The sequence below is a fragment of the Apteryx rowi genome, unplaced genomic scaffold, assembly GCF_003343035.1.
Source record: "Apteryx rowi isolate R43461 unplaced genomic scaffold, aptRow1 scaffold_411, whole genome shotgun sequence".
Taxonomy (NCBI): domain Eukaryota; kingdom Metazoa; phylum Chordata; class Aves; order Apterygiformes; family Apterygidae; genus Apteryx; species Apteryx rowi.
Window position 1 is genome coordinate 11,798 of NW_020450632.1, and position 21,808 is coordinate 33,605.

General features: G+C 39.6%; 1 protein-coding gene and 1 long non-coding RNA gene across 2 annotated transcripts in view; one reads left to right on the forward strand and one right to left on the reverse strand.

Annotated features, from left to right (window-relative positions):
* On the forward strand, positions 1-18,581 carry LOC112970922. Its single transcript, XR_003255202.1, has 2 exons — positions 1-62; positions 10,830-18,581. It is a non-coding gene; the product is annotated as an uncharacterized LOC112970922 (long non-coding RNA).
* Positions 18,504-21,808, reverse strand: part of LOC112970920 (carbonic anhydrase 2) — an 18,761-nt gene continuing 15,456 nt past the window's right edge. Inside the window, exons 6-7 of the mRNA XM_026075822.1 lie at positions 21,441-21,596; positions 18,504-19,250 (exon numbers count right to left, since the gene is read on the reverse strand). Of these exons, the coding sequence (XP_025931607.1) occupies positions 19,131-19,250; positions 21,441-21,596 (276 nt within the window). The 3' untranslated portion in view covers positions 18,504-19,130. The remainder of the gene's footprint in view (positions 19,251-21,440; positions 21,597-21,808) is intronic.

Consider the following 21,808-nt stretch of genomic DNA (forward strand, 5'->3'; position numbering starts at 1 on the left):
CTGAGATATTTAATCTCCCCCAAAGGAAGGATTTTGGATTAATTGGAGTGAGACTTCTCATGGTAATATTCAAGTATACACTTATAAGATAGGTCCTTACATGTTCTTACAGTTTGCTAAGTCATGTGATACTCAGTATTCTTGTGGAATAGTCAGCCCTATGATCTTCCCTTCCTCTGTTTTGTGGGAGGCTCTAAGAAGTCAATTAAAATACATGCAAAGGGTGTGGACAATTTGGGTCAAATTCAGGGATGAGGTAAGAAGTTTTGTAACTTATACATCACTAAGTGGGTGCCACTTTGATGGCCAGATCTTGTAATTTTCTGGTAGTCACTACTCTGAATGAAATCCAGCTACTTCATGGAAGCTTCTCAAGAAAATCACCCTTAGCAGCCACAGTCTCCCTGGTCTCGTTCCTCTGTCTGGGGTGTACATGTATTGATTAGGCTCTTGAAGTAAAAAGGTTCGTGCCTTTCCTGAAATGCACTGGCTTTATGTCAGAACAGAAGGGAAAAGGCTCTTGCCTTCACATGCAAGAGCGGAAAATAACTCTGGCTCTTGTGTGTTACTGACAGCATGTCATTCTTTCCCAAAATTCAAACTTTAGGGATGTTCTGCCCCAAAACAGCCAGATGGTAAGGTCTGTGGTATTATCGTTTCCCACTGCAATGTCAACAGAATTTTTTCTTTATCTCTGTGAACTGTAAAGGGGAAAGCCCAGTCATGAAGCCTTTTCTTGTCCTTATAAATGCCTAGAGACAGGAAGACGGCCTTTTCATCAAGCTTTAGCAATGATATATTTTCACCTTTACACCATTTCACTGCTTAAAAATTGTCAGTGATTTCAAAAGTGTCTACCAATTTACTGTTTCTACATTTTGAGGGAAATAAATCTCTCAAAGTCAAGCGCTTATTTATTGAAGCACCAAGATTTAAGTGGCCTAATCTAAACACTTTTTAGGAGATATGCCATTCTTTGACTATTGTTTGAGTCTTCCAGGTGGTTATACAATAGATAATACACTGTGCAGCTCATTAGTTTGATTATCAATAGACTCTTAAATGCTGAAGGATCTCTGCCATGGCTGGACTGACAACCAAAAAATTTCAACAGGAGAAATTTTCCCAGGGAATGTTATACAAAATTCTCATAAGGGACTATCTAATCCAGCAGAATATCTCCATGCTGTAAATAAATTTCAGACTAGGATTTATCAAGACTGCAAAGAGCACACCTTAATCCAAGGAAACTGATTTCARTATTCTTGCACCATTAGCTCCTGGTAGTTGCATTACAATAGGTATCACTAAATCTCCTTAATAACTGCTTCATGCAGTTTATGTTAGTACTCCAGTATGTATTTTACCCTGTTTTATACCATCATTTTTCTAGTTTTTTTTTCGGGTAGTGGAAGGAAAGTAAAAGTATAATTTATATTAGTAATTTTCTAATCTTGTTTCTTAAGTGCACTTCTAAATTCCACTGAATGCAGACAGATATGATATTAGAGTAGTTTTGATATATAAAATGTGCATGGAGATATACACAGTGAAAATGAATTGATACCTTTTTCCAGAACATAATATTGAAATAGTACATCAAGACAAGATCACAATGGTGAGAGAATCAACTTAGAGTGCTAAGTGGATTTCAGGGGAAAATTATGATTAAAAATCATTGTAAAATTCTCTTTTAGAGTGGAAGTCTCTTTCAATTTCTACTGTAAAAGAAGTAATGTATCCCTAGTAAAGCTTGTTGAAAAAGTTGTTGCTGTGAAACTATGCTGGCCAAGAAGAGAAAAATCTCTGTGGCTTGGCTTACAGAGCTATGCAAGGAAGAAGGAGGTATAAGGCATGCTTTAACTCCTCTGTACTGCCTGTGTATATCAGAGATTACAGCMCAAACAGGAAAGGGGCTTCTTAGAAATGTTATGGAACAAAAAGATGGTAGACCCTTGACTGCCATCATACCAACTTCTCCAGTGCCAGGCTAAAGTAGCTACTATACCTTGGTAGGAACAGGCCTGGAGAAAAACTCTTCTCTCAGGTATTTCAGTCATGCTAGGCTTTGGATAAATTCTTGTCTGTAACTGTGTTCATAAGCTACCTGCCGCTCCCAGAGAGAAGAATATAGCAGGGCTTGAACCCATTTGGGTTAGAGAGTAATAGAGTTGGTGAAAAGATCACTGTAATCTGGTACTGCGGTATAGAACAGGCTGAACTGCAGGGTTTGCTGTGAGAGATAGAGAAGGGGCCTGTTATTAGGGAAGCTGCTCTGCAGGAAGGGATGAAGACAGGTCTGCACAGAGAAGCTCGAGGGTGAATTAATTCCCAAGGTGGATGTTCTTAGACTACACCTGGTGCTCTTGGTGGTTTATCCTGCTGGGAAGCCTGCCAGCTTCCTATGGGTTAGGCATAGCCTACAGGTTGGCTTACTACTCTGCTTTGAAGTCAAACTATCTGTGCTTACTGGGCAGTAAAAACATGATTTTTATTAGAGTGTGCCTGCCTTAGTGCCCAGAAATTGTGTGGAAGAGTTCAATGATTTTGGACTCATGACACTACGCCTTGAGGTTGTCACATGGTGCAGGGGGTCCAGATAGCCATTGTGAATTCACCTCCTGGGCACTGCTTAGTAAACTACCTCTGGATTAGAGGTGTTCCTGATTCAGAATGGTAGTCTAGGGAGATTGATTTTTAAATCTGAGTTTACTGGGTCTTTTTCTGAAAACTGAAGCTTTGTTTTTTGTCTTGGAAATCTTTATTATTAATGTCTATTATTTAGCTGATTCTCTTCACACATATGTACTTCTCTCAGGGATAATGATCCCCTTCCCCCACATCAGACTCTGAACTTTTTTTAACCCGGCCATTCCCCTTTATAAAAATGCCTCTTTGACCTGAGCCATAAAGCAGTTGACCTTCCCACCTCCACATCCTTCATTCATATGCAATTCTCCCGCGACATCTACATGACACAGGCCAGTTTTATGAGTGAGTACAAAGAACAGTTAGGCATTGCTCACAGATAGTTAAGTCTATGTTTTAAAAGTCCTCAAGATCTGAAATGTATTTTATAGTATATAAAATATGACACTGCTGGGTTTTGGCATCTCTCTGATTGTTCTTTTAGGGATGACTAGGCCAAGTGTGGGCATACAGGGAGCTGGGAAAAAAGGCAGCCATCCTCAGCTCTAGTCAGATAAAGACTTTGTGTTGAAGACACATGCAGGACTGTGACAAATATTTCTCCTAGAGAAGTAACCTAAAAAAAAAAGGCAAAGTATCCCACTCCCTGTCTACTTGTGTACTGTAAGCCCTTGGTACAATAAAGAAACCCAAGAGGCCATAATTATGTTGAGTTTTCTTACAGTTTCCCCAGAATGAGAGCTATGGACACAGTACAGTCCTATCTTCAGGGCATGAGGCACATCTTGCACTTTAAGGGGTGTCAAGCATACTAGACATCTGACACTATGTGGTGCTTTTGGAAAGCCTTTTAAAGGGGCTTTTTTTTCCTTCACTGCTGTGACCCTTAGATAAACATTTACTTCTGCTAAAAAAATGCATCTCAGGTTATATTTTGTGAGTGCATTACGCTCACTTTTACACAGCTGTAAATAATAACAAAGGTGCAAGACAAATGAGGAAGCTACTCCAATACTTTTTATTTTGTGTAATACCAAATTTGTAGCTATCAGCTGCCATACAGCATGCAAGTTCTCCGTGTTGCAGCCCAGAGCAGTCTTACACTACAGAGAGAATTATGATGGAATACAGAGCACCAAATAGCATTAGTTCTTTCGGCATCTGGTGTATTGTGCCACCATATGTTGATCCCACATGGTGAGACTCTTCCTTCATCTAATATTACCTTTTTTCCCACTGCTGTTTTTGTAGGAGACAAGTGATCTTAGTGCAGTAGATGGTTGCATTTGTTTTGCCAGCCCTGTTTGCTGCAATGGCATCATTATACATCTCATTAAATAGTCAAGGTCAACCCAGATCTCCTCTGTGTGGTTCTCTGTGGGTGGCACAATAAGAAGAGCTAAATAAATTAAGATTTCTATAAATATTTGATGTCCTCAAAGAGATGAGAAGTAGCTTTCTTTTTGTTCTTACAGAAGGTTTTATGCTAGCACTGATTTTTAAGGAAACAGCCAGCTCATAAGATATGTTGAAAGGCAACTGTCTTGAATCCACATGCTACTTGAGTGCAGCACTGGCAGACCTTCATATAACAACCATGTTTTTATTCACACAGTTTGTGGCCCTTGATTCATAAAGTAATTTTACTCTGATAAGAGCATTCCTGTTTCCCTGCAGAGGCAAGATTTTCCACTTCATTTTCTGCATAAGATCTTGTGTGGATGATCACCAGCACATATTAACATTCATCTCATTAATAGGTAATACCTGCAGACCTGCTACTTGCAGAGTAGCAAACCTTTCCCCAACAAAAATCTCTGAGCAGTATGTCCATGGTTATGCCATGCCATTTCTGTCTTCAAGGGCCCCAAAAGTGTGCAATCAGTTATCTGGGAATTCCCTTGCCTTGTGGGAATTAACTGTTAGCAGAGACATGGCAAAATCATCTCTTTGCCATGAAGTCCCTCCTGCCCAGCTCTCTGGGTAGGAGCCACTATGGCAATGCCTGAGGGGTTATTGCGACTGTAGTCCTGCCATACTTACATCTGGACATTGTGTTTCCCAGAGGGAGTCGTTATTGGGTGATAAAAGCTGGAGCAGTTTAGGCCTGCTTGGACTTAAGTGTTGATTCGAACCATTTGTCAAGGGTATGAAATGGCAGTATACAGTTCTCTGGTATTTTTTTCCCCTTTCTCCGCTAGTACAGTTTGTCCAGGCTAATACATCAGAGCAATGTCAGTGAGTTTTGACCATGTCAAAATACAGTCCTGATCCAGGATAAGGATTAGAGATTAGTTTGATTTCTATTGTGCTATCTGTTCAGAAACAGAGCTTTCTGATATATGTTATCTGTTCTGCTTGATAATTGGTGGCAAGAGATGGCCCCTACTGGGCATAGAATCAGCAAGATGAAATTTTCCAAAATACAAATAAGTTTCCATTTCTTCCCTCTCCATCCTCCAAAAATAATGGATGTAGAGGGTCTGTCCACTGGGAGATTACATCAGGCTAGATGATATAGCTGTCTTTAGGATATAATTGTTCTGAATTTCAAAACAGGACAAAAGATGCTAATTTGGTTGAATTTGAAGTTGACCTTTGTAGAGAGAATACCTAAAGCAGGTCAGTAAGAGGGTTAATTAAAGCTCCAGACTGGAGTAGAGGGACTCCAAAAGTGTAACACATGGTGTAAAGAAGACAGATGACAAGATTTCAAAATATCTGAAGCATATTTATAAGAATGCCTCATATATTAGGAATTTGAAAACAAATGTAATGAGCTGCACTGGAAAGACATGCAGTAATTTCATGTCCTTTCTGTTTGTTCAAGCTGAAAATGTTGTTCCTTTCTTTTCATGTTTATTCCATTTCTAGAAGTAAACATTTTGTGCTGATTTACTTAAGACTTGCAATTATATGGCAAGGTATTGTAGGCAGGATGGGCGTGAATAACTTCATATTATGTGCTAAGTCCAAGGAGGAAAAGTTCCACTGACAGTATCATGAAATGTAGATATCCAGTAATAGTCACTTTTTGTAAACTGATATAATATTGTAAGTGTTTTTCTCTTGAAAATTGCAGTAGCAGCTCTGTCTCATTCTGAGCTTGAGTATAATCTCTGCCATTAAAACACCATAGTTCTATCTCACTTCTGTGGCTGGCAGAAGTTTTCAGTTCCAATGATCCATGGATTTAGTGTCTCAGTCCCCATTCTGACATATCCCATGGTAGCTTCAGAAAATATTGCATGTCTGAGCATTTATCTGGCAAAAAGCAAAATGGAATATTAACTTAATCCAACTAATAAGTACTTCCAGAACATTATCATGGATAAATGTACCCCAATAAACTTACTGAAGTCATTGAGTGATACTTTTGGTTATACTTGGACCAAAATGGCTCCAAATGTCTCATATGCATTCATTTCTCCCATAATCAGGATATCAAGTTTGTATGAAGCACCCAAAAAACATGCTTTCTTTCTTGCTCTGRAAACAGGTGTAAGGATTATGACCATTACAAAGCTGATTGCCTGGACTGATTAAAAAAGCATATGTTTAGGCCCTAGGTCCTCATTTATACTTTGGAGTTTACTTGCAGAGAAAATATAACCTATAAATGAAGTTTGCTATGTTACTTAAAATACTCTGAGACTGCTGGTCAGGTCTTAGCCTGCTGGTTGTGTTTTCTTGAGCTACTGGTTCTAAGAGTTACTCTCATCACAGCTGCATTTGAGTGATAGATATAGAATTGGCTGATGGACCTTGTATTGCTTGTCTCTTTTTCCTTGGCAAAATTATGCAAATTCTTGAAAATGCACCGGACATTTTTAACGATTTCTGCATTGATACAATTCTGAAAATTGCCATTCAACTACAAGACTCAGAAACAGAGTGAACTGTAATTGTTTCACAGCCTCCCTGGTGTGTAGGTTGCAAAACAAACTCTGCAAAAAGAAGGCTGAATCACAAGCAGTATCAGGCAGCTTGTAACAGACCTTTAAAAATGAGAGACGTCTTGTACCATTTGCCAAACAGTGGGGAAAGTGTGAAGATGACTAAGATGATTCAAAGCCCTTTTAAAAGCTCTCTCATGCCTCATCATGTTTAATTTTACAGAGAGTAATTTACTCCCACCACAACTTTTTGCTACATTTAAATGAAAATTTGAAAACTAGCATTAAGTCACTGTAGTACTAGTGGAAGATACTAGACCTAATCTTGGAAAGCTTCACTAGCCATGAAGTCTGAATAGGATTCTGGGGGGGGGGGGAGTGTGTTGTTAGCAATTGATTTTATGTTCACCTCAGGAAAACAGGTGACGACCCAATTTCCATCTTCATTCAGGATGAGGGCACAAGTCTACTTGCTTTAATGGATTTTTGAATTAGAATCTCAATCCTTGTCCCACCTCAGGAACTGTCATCATATATGCGAATTAATGTAGACTAGGATTATGGAAATTAGTCTAAGTGATGAAGGAGGGCCTGAAAAACTGTAAGATGAGAAAAAAAATTGTTGTTTGCCAACCTAGATTGTATTAAAATTGGTAATTTTCAATAGGGGCTACAAGATTGTATTGCTCATTACTAAATGCTGGTACAGCAGTTACTCCAGCCCATGCATTTTTTAAAACATAAGGGCAAGGAGTATGAACAAAGCAGTTACTTTTAATGATAGATTGCCTATTTTGTTATCAGCTCAACACACAGGGCAACATAATACCATCTGTTTTTAAAACAGATTTCCCACTGAAGTCAATGGGGAACTCTTAAAAACAGGTAGTATGATAAGGTCCCTTGTAATTTTATTCTTAACTTCTGGGATCAATGCCACCCAGTACTGATGAACTGTTGAAAGTTAGTCTCTTGAATTTTTTCAGAACTCTGATAATGTTTTATCTTCATGGCCAAAAAAGAATAATCTCAGGATAGATATTTTCCTGTCGGATATGTTGAGAAAATAATGCAGTTATTGCCATTTCTTTTTCTCTGGTTGGTTCCCTGGTGCTTGATGTGCTGCATTCAAAAGCTTTTCTTGTATAACCAATGCACTTAAAGAGTTCTGGTTTTCTCTTTATAGCATACTTTATTCTTTTATTGACCCCTTGAGAAAGAGGTTTGAAGTTGCTGCAGTGTAAATTTTTTTTCTTGATGCTGTAGGTATAGGACTCACTCTAGAAAGAGCCTTAGCTAGGTGGGTTGAATGTAGGACTGACAGGTGACCAGTGCAGGTGTGTGGAAAAAAACACTCAAAAAAATGTTGGCAGACATGCATGACAGCACAGCTCCTACCAGAAGACCAACAGGAGCTAGAGCAGGCACAAAGCTACTATCATATGATGGCCTTTAAGATGTATGTTTTWCCTTGACCATGTTTTAAAGCCCTCATTCAGGAGTACTACCTCTGTGAAGGAGTTTTGTGGAATTTTCTTCTGTTGTTTATGGTCATGGGAAAAGACCTAGAATTTGTATGCAACCCCCTCACCTCATAACTCCTAACTGGGAGAAGGTCTAAATAAAGGACCTTTAATAGAGACATGGGAATAGAGGTAGACAGAGCTTTGGGGGCTCATGATAAAAGTTAAGATTGTGACTCAGTACACTAGGATGTTCCAAATAATAACTTGGACTCCTCACTTATCTATTAACCAGAAATTCCGTAAGAAAGTCTTGTTAGCCTTACAGCACCATGGTGTCTCTGGACCCAGGTGCTGAGAGGAAAGGTTAAATCACGTCAGAGAGTAGCTGTACTCACAGTTCTCTCTCTGTAAAAGATCCTCTTTAAAATGTAGACATAGGCCTTGATATTGCAGACAGGAACACTGATAGTTAATTGTTTGCCTGCCAGTTGTCCTATTATTTTCAGGGGAATTTCTCTCTCTTATAAAGTCGCTTGCCTGTGACTCTAATTTAGCCATAGGATTCTTTATTTGCTGACATTCCATTGCTACAAATCCCCATTGTGTGCCAGTTTTTGCTGTTAAATCTACTTTTATTAACATGGAAAATGAAATAATCTCAAGGCCCTGGAATAATCTGTGCAGTGTTTCTTGTAAAAATGTGTCATATTTTCAGATTTGCTGAAACAAAAAAACACGTGCTTGTCTGGAATGCTCTCTTGCCTAGCTTCATCCTGGAATGATTAATTACAGTTGAATTTCAGTCCCTTGGAACTGAGGATTTATAATAGAAATACTGCACGGTGTGCCACTCCTGTCAGCTCTGCATATCCAGACTGGGCTTGTTGCATCAGGTTTCACTTGCATCTTAAATATCTTGCAATAGCTGAAGCTGTTGAGGGTATTTTCACCCTTATAAGTGTGCAGAAATCTTGAGTCATAGTCTTCACAATCTTGTTGGTATATACAGCAGTATGCAGGAGAAAAGCTCTGCGCTGCAAAGCTGACTGTTTAAGTGGAGGCTGCATGAGCTGTGCTACTGTCTGGCTCTAACCCAGATTCCCGTGACTGTTTTAAAGGGCTGAGAGCTCTCATCCTCTCAGGCATGTCTCTATTATTCTTGCAATCAGTAACTCATTTCTGAATGCTGGGAAGTAAGAATGGCCTTGTAGTTAATGTATAAGACAGGTTTTATTTCTGACTATGCACCATATGACTTTGGAAAGTCACTTTTATTTCCGTGTTTGCTTTAATTTCCTCCTTTTTAAAATCTGCGCAATAGGTATCTATTCCAAATATTTTTATTTCATCTACACTACTGTCTGAAGAAACTCATTTAGACAGGAAAACAGAAAAATGCAGCAAATGACACAGGAGTAAGTTACCATCCATCAGCTGCTCTATTGTAGGTTGTTTCTACATTGCTTTGGCAGCAGCTCTCGTGCTATCACACACAGTGTGACAGCTGCTCCACAGTGTCCCAGCCAATCCCACGTTCCATATTTTTGAGCTAGGGAACATGAACACTGGGTTGCAGAGATGGGGATCTATATTGYGTGCTTCTAGATGACTGAACTGGGATCCCAACTGAGGATGGAGATGAGTGGTAGGAGGCTGTGGGAGTGGGAAAGTGAGGGTTCTTGTATGAGACCAGAAGAAAGGTGCAAGGAGGACAGGGTCAGTGGTATCTGTTGTATGAATTTTGCACATAAACTTCAACAACAGAGGGATGAAAGACCACTGTATTGAGAGAGACCTGAAAACTGTGGATGACAATCATCTGCCTCATGAACACTTCTCTGCCCTACTGGTGCCTTGACATATAGTCAGCATTAAATAAGTTTCAGTAATTTCCTTCCTGAATCAAAAGGAAGGTTCTGGAGGGTTTTTAAAYTTATCTAAGACAACCATCTCTTAAAAGGAAATTATTTTTCCCAATGTTAGGAGAAAATATTATTGGAATTAAAAAGACTGAAAATGTCCTATACTTCTCTTTATATTTGATTAGTTTTCATTCTTTGTATTTACTTGTATTTCTTTAGCAGTCTTTTACTTGGGTTGTTCATACCAATGTAGGTCAAAACCCATTATTGATTCACAGATGTCACTGTGAATACCCGCTGATATCACTGGGGCTCCACGGAAGCATAAATATCTGTCTGCCTACATTGCACTGTAGAAATAACGGCTTTAGCCAGTTCTACTTCTTTCCTAATTATTTTGTAGCCTCTGCTTACACAATAGCATAAGCTTTAACAAAATGCTAAATTTTCTCAGCTGAGGCAGACATCACATTTTGAAACTGGATGGAAGAAGTGTGACAACTTTTTCAGATTCCCGTAATTAGCTAAGTCACAAGATGTGCACAGAGCACRTACCTATTTCTGTCCATATCCTGCTCCCTTAAGTTCTTAAGAGTTCTTTCTGCATCATTCATTAAATACAGATTAGACTTGCTGTCTTACCTAATCAAGTTTGCAGTGTGTGAATTTCCTAAGACTCTGGTGTCATTAGCTCATCAGTCACTGGGAATGTAAAGACTAGGAGTGATGGCTGTCTATGACAGGCCTGCGTTTTACTTGGTACCATATCCCTCTTGGGCAATTAGCTTCATCTGAGTGAGTCCTTAAGACACCTTTTAATAAAGCTTTTTTGAATCCTAGGGGGAATATCCAGTTCCTGTAAGCAACCACAGGCAAGGGTATGGTTTTTGAAATGCATAATATTTTTTGCTGGAGCACTCAGACATATGACCCAGTTTTATGTTTTTCCATTTCAGTTACTAGCAATGAACACTTTGGAGGGTATCATTTTGATCGAAGCACAAAGGATTGAAGACAGAAAGATAAAGCAACTATTGACTGAAAACAAAATATTTTTCTCGGCTTGATGTGGATTATTTGTTTTGGGTGGTAATTGGTATATTGGTTTTCTATTTTTTAATCCTCTCTAAGTCAAATGGTCTCATAATGACAAAAGTAAACACTTTTCTAAAGGTTTCTATTACTGCAAGCATAACACACTGAAGGACGAAAGGCTTTTCCTTCTCATGAATTGGGGTTGACATTTTTCATACAGCTAGATATATTGCAGAAGATAGATATAAGGCCCAGCTTCCAATAAAATATTATTAATATATTATTTTGATATCATATAACTTTATTAAATATGGTATGGTGGTTGTGTGACAGACCAGGTCATTATAACACTAAGATAATTATTCCTCAGTATGAAAATCCTCTCAGTATTCCAGAGACTTAGAATTTTTTCCTGTATGCTATTTTTCTTTTTGAAAGGCAAAGATTTTTTCATAGTCACATCTCTTTCTTTAACCTAGATAGCTGGTCAGTGCTTGTGAAATCCTCTGAGAAATGGGAATGAATTTTCACATGGGAAAGAACTGTCATTTCCATTTACCGGGGGATTTTTCAAGGTTTAGACAACTAGATGGAAATAGAGCTTTACTCAACAAATATTAAGGCTGGCTCCCACAAGTCACATAACAGCATGGTTAGCTTCCTTCACCGGAACAGACCCACTGGCCCCTCTGGCTCCCATTCAGACAGCAGCAGTGTCTGCAGAGAGAGAAAGAGATTGGGGCAAGAGTAGTTTACCCTCGAGCCTGTTATACTGTGAGCTTGGAAAGATACTTGGAAGATACTTGGAGCTTGGAGGCTCAGGCCATGTGGAGATGCTGTTACACATCGCTACCTTGGCAATCTCTCTGTTGACTCTCTAGAGCACTCTTGCAGCCTTGAAAAGCAGGAGTCTGCACCATTTATCATTTTCTTGTACCTTAGCCACTACAGTGGTTGCAAACTTAAAACTGGCACTTAGTACGAGGCCTGAATATAGCGCTCTCTGCATCTGCTTTGGTAATGGGAGTAGTGGCATCCTAGTTGCATATTCTTATCTTTAGGGACCCTCTGCAAAGTAGGAAGAACACCAATAAAGAACATTTCCTCTAGCCATTATCTCTATATGCAATTCCTCCATCCTACCCCTTCCAATCTATACCTCAGGATAAATCCCTAAATTGAAATCCAGAGGAACAGGAAAGCTGACCTTTCAGGTGGTCAGTCTCCTAACTCCACTCCTCATGGAAGGAGAATGACCTTCCTGTGCTGAAGTGTGAGAAGACAGTTGAATTTCAATTAATGGATGGGATTACTCATGTTGGTGATTACTCACATACATCAGAGTTTTCATGATTAGGCCCTAATTTTGTATATGCCTTCCCCCATATCCTCGACGAAATGATGAGTTATTCTCCAGAGGCAGAGAACACTGGGAAATGCAGAAAGCAGAACATATTTAAGAAGTCACAGCAGGAGCAGTGGTATTCATTCTGGGATTACTGTAGGTTTTATCATTCATTGAGTGTTTGTCTATGTCTCTAAAATCATTTAAAATACATCAATTTAAAAATGCCATTTGGCTGTGATTTCCATTACTAGTAAAAAACTATTTAAGAGATTCTGATGCACTTCTAGAGAGAGTAGGAGGAAATCATGTTTATCACCTTCTTTTAAGTTGATCTGCAAAATGCTGTCCTTTAAAATCTCTCCCAGGAACACATTCTGAGTGAGATGTTATTTACAGTTGTTCACTCAAGCCTCATTTTTCTCTTTTGTCTGCAAAATGCTGCTCTTGTTTTCTTTATTATTTCCATCTTCCTTCTCTGGGCATGGTTACTAATGGCCCTAAAATCAACCAAAAGACACTTTTAGTGTAAGTATTTAGAGGCCTTTCAGTTCTGATTTTGATTCAAGGAATATATTTTTTAACACTGGCATTTGAGCATAATGTAATCAGTCATTATTTATAGTGACTTTTTGAAGAAATACAATTAATAAAGTGTGAAGAGATGCATCATCAAAATTGCAATATTTATCATAGCATCACCTGATGTATTGTCCCATTAAATAGTCTCATGTTCTGGTATCAAGTCCAAGTCAGCTTGCCAGAGAGGCATTTAGCAGAGGAATGAAAAAGTTCTTTCCTGACCTTGGAGTAACTACAGAAAATAATCTGCAGCCACACAGTTTGGCAAAAACAGGGTTCCTGGCTATCCTTCCTCCTTTATTTTGGAAAGGGCAGTCCACTTCCACTGTCCTTGTCTCCTCCAGGTGCTCTGGAGGAGGCTAGCTGTGGAACAGGGTGGGACAGAAGATCCCATGAGTCCTTAGGCTAGCCTGCATTTGTCTTTATATATTTGGTGGCACATGATCAGCTAAGCATCCTTCATTGGGTAGGCCAGGCCTGGGGTATGCAAGGGCTGTGGGTTGCACTTCTTAAACTGATGAAGCATGCAGATGGAGTCCTCCCATGTCACTGAGAAGGTGGTAGAAGATTACTGCTGCTTCGTTTTCTGGAGTGAGCTGGTCCTTTGGACCTGACCTTTAGCTGGTTATGGGCTAGGAGATCAGTGTCCAGAAAAGAGAGTCTAGCTCTGTGCTCTGTGAAACAATCAGCCTTGGCATGCCTGTCGTGCATCTCAGAGGCGCCATTTGTGCAGCTCTATACTTTTGTGGGAGCACTGCAGACAGAGAAAGGTTTCTGTCTGCATTATACCCTGATCGATGGGATATCTTAGCACCAAGTCCCACAGGAACTCCTTTCCCTTGGGGGGAGTGATCTTGGGGCTTCACTGGTAGAAGGAGGCCACTATGCAGCAATTTTTCCATGTCTTTGAATACTGAATGATGTTACAAGACCCCTTAAGAAAAATATGTATTTAATCCTGTATGCTCTAATTACTTGTTTATTGCATATCCTCTTTATGTATTTCTTCTCTGTTTTAGAGTGTGAGCCTAAAAGAACAGTGACTGCCTCTTGCCATACACATACAATGCCTCACACAATGCAACATTATAAAAATACTTCTTAGATATTGCCTTTTTCAAAATGTTCTAAGGATATCTTGGCATTGTGTAATATGGTGCAGTGCAATGACAGCCTAGCTGAACAAAATTGGCTCTATTCTGGGATTAGGAGCAACACAGGTACACCATGTTAGCACTGAGCCCTGATGAGAATCTGGGTCTATCCACTCAGGTAACATAGCTATGTTGCTTTGGGCGCTGAACTGAAGTGACTGGCCAAAAAAGCTCTATGCTAGGTGAACATGACAGCTTGGGCAATACTGCATTGTAATCCACTCTGGGATGTGGACATGCCCTAACCAGCTTTTGTTCATGTCTTGGAGAAAAAAATTAGTGCATCTGTTAGTCCAAAATCAGGCAGGGACTTTTGAAAAGCTTCATCACTGTACCATTCACTGCTTGAAATGGAGTCATGATGGCTTTGAAAATGCATCCTTTGCTCTCATACTTTTATGGAGCTGGTGGCTGGGCAGTTTCCCAGCCTGTGAGAAGCATCCATGGAGTCAAGGCAGCAGAACTGCCCTTCGACCCATCCCTGTCATACTGAAAGAGGAAGGGGGGGCAGCATTGGAGCATCTGGTTGCCAAATAGATTAAAAATACATCAAACACTCACAGTAAGCAACTATCACGAGGTGCTATGTGACTGTATGTGACACTGTGGTTTGCAAGAGGCTGATGTTAGAGGGTCCATGTGAATCTTTCAATAAATCCATTGCCTGTACTTTTATCAGTGCTTGTTTCTACAATATTAGATTTGAAACAGCTGTTGCTCACCAGCTTTGAAGGGTTGGAAAATCCTAAAGCTATCATCTAGCGAGTGATACTCTTCTACAAACTGTCCTGACTTCTATAAATATTGCTGACTCCATGTAGGGCATTATTATCTAATCCCCCTGGGAGCATCTCTAATCAGTCTCCTCGCCCATGTCAATCTAGGACACATCCAATCCTTAGAAACAGCAGTGGAGAAATCATAAAATGTTCTAACACATGGAGCTGGCAGAGAAGTGCGAGACAAGATCACAAACTGTGCAAAATAAACAGTTTGCAAGTGAACAAGCTTCTCTCCTCTATCAAAGTGGTAGCCTAGTATCTTAGTATGACTTTGCATTAACACACTAGCCTTCTTTCTTTCTTTTTCTTATCTAAATAAATTGCCCTTTAATCAGAGCTGCCTACTTGGCAATAATACAATTGCCTACAGTCCATGAAATGCCAAATTCTGGTTTGTGATCCAGGTGGTCTCTTTTTTTTCATCATGAATTCAAAAACAATTCTCCAGGTGAAATAGGTGAAACTGTGATGTTACACTGGGTGGTGGTTTAAAGTCTGCTGTGAAAGAATTGCAAGACATAATTATAACCTCTTCATATATGCAAATAATGAAGAAGAATAGAGGTCAGGAAGAAGAGCTGGATGGTTACATTCACCTTTATCTTGATCAAACTTGTCATTCAGGAAATGACACGAATGCCAGGAAAATTGTTTTCTTCATCTCTGAGTTGGCCTTAGCAAATAAATCTTCCTTGAAAAGGCTGTACATTGTGCAAGAGTCCAAATGCAAAGCGTGAGTTTGTGAACAGCCCATATATCACTTTATGTTGTAAAGGGTTTTTCAGAGGATTTGTGGGGGGAGGTTCTCAAAGTTTCTCCGCTTAAAAAGAAATAAAAAAAGAAAAACAAAGAGCAAAGTTCCCTGGTAGAACACACAGGTAAGAAATTCAGCAGGCTCTTCATGTACGCCATGTGTATGACATAAACACCAGCTTGCACATTGTCAGGCTGAAGATAAAAGTACCTTATATTAGACAAACATATGCTACTGGCAACATTCCAGGTAAACAGGCTCATGCAAACAAGATGATAAATACCTGGCTGATGTTGGTTGTCATTGCTTACTGTTACTTCTTATTTATGGAGAAACCTTGAAGTGTGATGGGAGTTCATCAGAGCAAGTAGAAAAACATGGAGCTAGATTTTCAAAACTATTTGGTTGTTTCTGTGCAAGCTAGACCCACCCCTCACCCCCAGTTACCTTCAGAAATCATATTTAAGATTCCTGCCCTGGTGAGCTGATTTTTGATGTGATGCAAGGGATGGGCTCAATAGACATGGTCCACTGTGATGATGGATGGTTACAGAAATTGAGTTGTCTGTTCTTTCATTAGAGGCATGGTTACTTTCCTACACACCCTATGGGAAAAAATGTTAGTCAGAAATGACTAACAACTACGGTGCCCTCATTCTCAGTGTATGGTTCTCCACCTTGACCTGGAGAAGCTACATTACCACCCTTGTAAGCAGCAGCTCTGTGCAACAGCTGTTCCCTGTTACATCACCCATCTAGAACTCAGTCAGTCATGTAACCTGGCTGATCTGTCCCAAGGGCACGTTCCACAGTCGTCTTTGCACATCTGCGCCTGAGCTATGGTGTCTTCTGTTCCTCATCACCTCTTCGGGGTAGCTGCATGCAAGTCTGTGGGAAGGCCCACTCCAGGAGAATTTTTAAATAAAATCATTGTTATCGTTATTAGTGTTTTGCCTGACATATTAAAAGAGCTTTCTGGGGAGACTGAAATACCAGTCCATGCTACAAAGAATGTGTAATATAAAAGAGTGAAAGAGTCATTGGATGGAGACATGGATTTCCAATTTTCACCCTAACACCTAGATTAGAGACAGATAGTGCTTACCATAACATTTACAAAGCACCCAAGCTTTGATACTGGAATTCCAGCAGTGACCTGGGCATGTTCAGGCCATGGCTTCAATTAATATTTGAGTATTAAATATGAAACTTTTTATTGCAGCACTGGTTAGAACTTCACAGACATCCCAGGTTTTTACCCTAGCCTTTCGGCAGAAGTTCACATTCTCTATCATATAGTAGCCTGGATACTATTTAAGCAGCACAGGTACCACTGAGAATACCATCTCTCAGGAAGCCCTGTTACCTAGTAATCAGGATATCCTATCTGTCAAGATATAGGTTCAAATCCCTTAGGCAGAGGAGGGATTTGAAAATCTGGTGCTCTAACATTTTTTAATACTGCCATAACTTATAGTCTTAACAGGGTTGCAGCCTTTGAGAGTAAGTGCTGGCATACATGCGCAATTCTAGGAAACAGCTTGGTGTCTGTGACTGGAAACAAGCACTCCCTGCAGTTTCAGCAAAAGGATGCTACCTACTGAAATAAGGAGGTCACAAGTCCTTAAGTATAGTGTTTCCTCTTGGCTTGCTTCAGCAGCTTGAGCCACAGTGTGTTGGATCTATGATTTGCATTCTTAGAGGTATAACCTCGCCTGCATTGTTTAGGGGACATAAGTGCACAACTCAGGCCTGCGGATGACACTTAAGAGTCAGAAAGGTATTCAAGCTATACAACATCAAGAACCTAAATTAGCCAGTGTAGTTGTTTTGGAAAGAAATAAGCACCTCCAGAAATTAATTCAGGGAAACTGAACAAATGACCTTTGGTGAAGGAAAATTTTGTTTTTGTTTTGTTTTTTAAAGCAGCGGAAAGCTTTTCAAAGAGGCAGATACAGCAGAATTTTCTAGAGATTTTTGGATGCAAAGGTCACTCAGACTGAGAGTGCTTCATTCCCATCTCACATATTTCAAGATCCCAAGAGCTTCAGGATGTAGCCTGCCCAACTGATCTCTTATAGACTACAAAGTGAGCCTTGATGTGGCAGGATCACATTCATGTGTCATCAATTAAATGCCTTAAAATTTAGGACCAAAATCTTAATCTCATATCAGAATCCAATCAGAAGAGAGATTTGAAGATGACTTTTCTCACAACAGCCAGGAGTCTGGGAAGGAGGGCAGCCCCTTATGGGTTTGCTTGGATCCTGTGTATTTAGATCAGATATATATTTGAATATCTATTGCATATGCGTTCAGGAGAGCACAAGAAACCAGCTGATATAGATCCATCAATGGAAGTTATTGGAAGCAATTTCTCTCTGGAAAATTTTTCTGTTGAAATCATTCATAGAGATGCTTTACTGTGAGGCTAAAAAAACAAACTTTGGACACACAGTCTTAAAAGATTTGATCCTGTTGGAGAAATGGTTTGGGTAGGTGTTCTGCATAAACATGGGGCACTTTGCTTTTGGGCTGTCACAGAAGGGCAGTGTTCAAGCAACCATTTTAAAGAAGCTCATTCTTCAATATGATTTTGTTCAACATTCTTGTGAATGGATTTTTTTATTATGCAGTCAACTTTGACAATAATTTCTAGTGGTTGCTCAAAACCAGTACTTCCTTCTGTTGTCCATCAGAGAGATACTTACGGAAAATTCCCTAACATACCCTATAGGTTTGCATTCATCTTCAGTGTCATTGAAATTGATACCCTGTATACTGTATGTTTACTAATTATGTTTAATATACAAGGATATGAACAGAACAATAAATTAAAGCAACACCTTGGAAGCAAAAGTATAAGTATAGTTTTATTAGAGAATTTATCTAAAATACAATATTATTTTCCTTTTTAAATTAGAGCATATATTATTTCAATGAAAAGATACTTTGTATTATTTCTATGGTAATAACAATTTTTAAAGATAATATTTATTTTAGGACTTTTTTAATTAAAAAATCCAACACACTACCATTAAGACATAATTGAGGTTGTTGATAGCATGGGTAAAAATGTAAAACAATCTTAAAAATATTTACATGTCAGTTTCTTAAAATCTAAGAAGTCTAATTCTCAATATTCACTTTGCTTTTTTTTAATCTCAATACACTTTTTTTCCTAAGTCATACCTATATTCTGTATTCCTGTGCTTTTGTCAAAGCTTCAAGTTATCAAGTTAGTTATGCATACTATGTATGTGGATGAGGTTTCTTAAAATGGCTTATTCTGCTATCACCATATCCTCTCCCAAATAGCAAACATACTGTTACACCAGTGTCAGTCGTGGTAATAGTCATCAAGACACACACAGCCTCTCCCTCCCACCCCACCTCCCCCAGCCCCCCACGATAAGAACCCCTTTCCTGTTTGGCCGAGAGCCTTTCACATTTCATTAGCTTGCATTTTAGATGCAGAGCAGAAGAAAATAATGGATCTGGGAGACAAGATGTTGCCAGGGCACACATGGCAAAGGTTTGAATTGTGCTTAGCAAAAGGGGCTCCTCACAAACACACTCAATTTCTAACACACTCAGCACTGAGGTTACTGGAATGAAGCTCTAACTTCTCTGCTCTTCAGAGGCTGACACGGGCGCCAGTTGTCCACCATGTGGCACACAGGCTCGTTCTCAGCACTGAAGCAAAGGCCACGGATTTTGCACATCTGTGGGAGAAAGCACAAACATCCTGAATTGCATCCTCCTGTTTCATTGGGACTATTTGAATTATTCACCTGGGGCCGGAGCCAGAGGTTCATCTTATTTTGCCAGTGCTAATGGGCTAGAGACTGCATCACCAGCCACGCGATGCACCGTCCACAAAAGACTTCATCCACATGTACTGTTTTGGCTCTTTTGAAGGCTGGACTTTTTTGGGCACTTGATATTTTAAAATAAAATTGACCTGATCCTTGGGTACAAATTAAAACTGCCAAATTCATTCAAGAGATCTTGATTTTCAAATAGTGTGAGAGGGGAAACTCTTCAATGTCTATAGGAGGGTGCCGTAAGGTTCTAGTGCTTGTTCCTAAAGTAAAACTGGCGTTTACAGAGTCCAACATAATAAAACCATCATGATGTCTAAGGGGGCAGCTGCAAAGCTAATAAAAAGAAGACTGTGCCAGAATAATAACCTGCTCCAAATGTGATCTCACAGTCAACTGAAACTGCTGACAGAAATATGTGGGAGGGATACAGGCTTCTGTAACAGGGTGCAAGACAGGCTCCTTTATCCAGGGAGGACAGCCACAGGCCAGCTCAGGAGAGGCCTAACCTTCATGAAATGACTGGAGCAAAGTTCAGAGATCGACCTCTTCCGACAACTGCTGTGTCGGTACAGCAAATGATAATGGGCTTGCTACACCCTGCTGTAATAACCAGCTTTTATCTATCTTTAGAAAACCAATTCAACTTAAATCCAGTGGCAATACTCTGCTTTATGGCTTCTTGTTTTGATTAATTTTGGAATGAAAAGGCAAGCTGCCACACGCACTGTTTTGATCTCAAATTCATCTTTGAAATGTCGATTGTAATATGGAGGGGGGGAGGGGGGGAGAAACAACTAGTGCCTTTTACCACCTGTAGGTGGTGAAAGTAGGTGTAGTAGGAAAAACAATCCTACTTTGGTGAATATGCTCCTGCCCCATCATTAAGCTATATTTGCATACCTTAGGTTATCAATAAGAATCCCAATAGTATAAAATAAATAAATGGTATCAACTTTAAGGCTCCCTTAAAAGTTGCAGTTTATTAACAGCAATCATTACTATAAATTACAATTATTTCCAGTAGTTCTTCCTCTTCATGTATTCTATCTTTTATTACATTACGTTCCAGAACAGATCAGTTGCATTTTTTTCATATGAGCTGAATAAACTTCCTAGAATTGTGCTAATACCATTGCCATTGATAAAAGAGATCGAAGAGTTTGAAGCGTAAACTAAACCCCTTTAGGGCGAGTTTATATTTATAAGCTTTATATTCTATTTATAACTTCCAAGTACACAGATGCATATCCAAGGATGGAATCTTGCCTCTATATAATTTCATTAATGGATGGGCACAGAGCTAGGACTGGAAGTGATTTAATCTGCAAGAGCTCTGTCCTACTAGGAAGTTCCTGTCCTCCACAAGCTGCACAATGGAAAGAGGACTGTTTTTAGATAGCAGACAGACTTCTGGAATCTGCAAGGTTTCTCTCTTCCAACAACAGAGTTTTGTTAGGGTTGTCACAATATTGTGTGGGATTTCCCAGTCTGTTCTTCTGGGCTGAATAGTCCTTGTACAACAAGCTCTGTGTGCCCTGGAAATGCTGGAAGACCTGGTAGATCTACCAAACATCTACAGATCTAGAGTGTGTGCTGCAGATGCAGAATAAGTGCTCTTCAGATGCTTGGTAAATCCAGTATTTTAAGGGTAAGTATATCCAGATAAGTGATTTGTGTGTGTAGAGCAAACCGGCTAATGCTTAAAATACATATTAGACTTGCTGTGCATGTGCCACACAAACGGTCTTTTCATGCATTCTACAAATTTCCTGTATTTTTACTACATGGCAGCTCCAGCCAAGGAGCTGTGTATCTGGAAATCCTGATTAAATTTTTAAAAATCCTCAAATTTTTCCTGGACAATAGTCCAAACAGCAAACTCCACTTCCATACACAGAAGCACAAGTCTTGCCAAAAGAAGATAATCACTTCAGGTATATATTTTTGACATGTGATGCTAGCTAATACCCTGTGTAGCTCTGCAGTAACATAGCTGCCATTTCAGAGAAAGATCACCCTGAGGGCTAAGCCAAAGCAATCAATGTGATTCCAACACAAATCTATTGGCACTAACTATTGGAGACCTACCTGCTCTGCACTGACAGTGATGGGCTCCTTCAGAACATGCCAGATCACGCACTCAAGCAGAGGAGGAGTSGTCAGTGAGCCGGGGTATGTCCAGTACTCTCTAGACGCAGGAAGCAGTCCAGTAGGGTCAAAGTTTGTGAAGGAAGCTTGTTTCCCCTACAATAAAGAAAGGAGTTGAGTTAAAGTCCCAGCTGGCATACACACAAATGGCTTGCAGTAGTAGTCTCTTATGAGAGGTTCTGTGTTTGGAGAGAGAAAGAGGAAAATGGAGTTTGGCACACAGTGTTGGGTGCCTCCTACAATACATCTGGGGTTAAAGAATTTCAGCACCTCATTTCTTATTTTATAGGACTTTCAAGACCTTATTT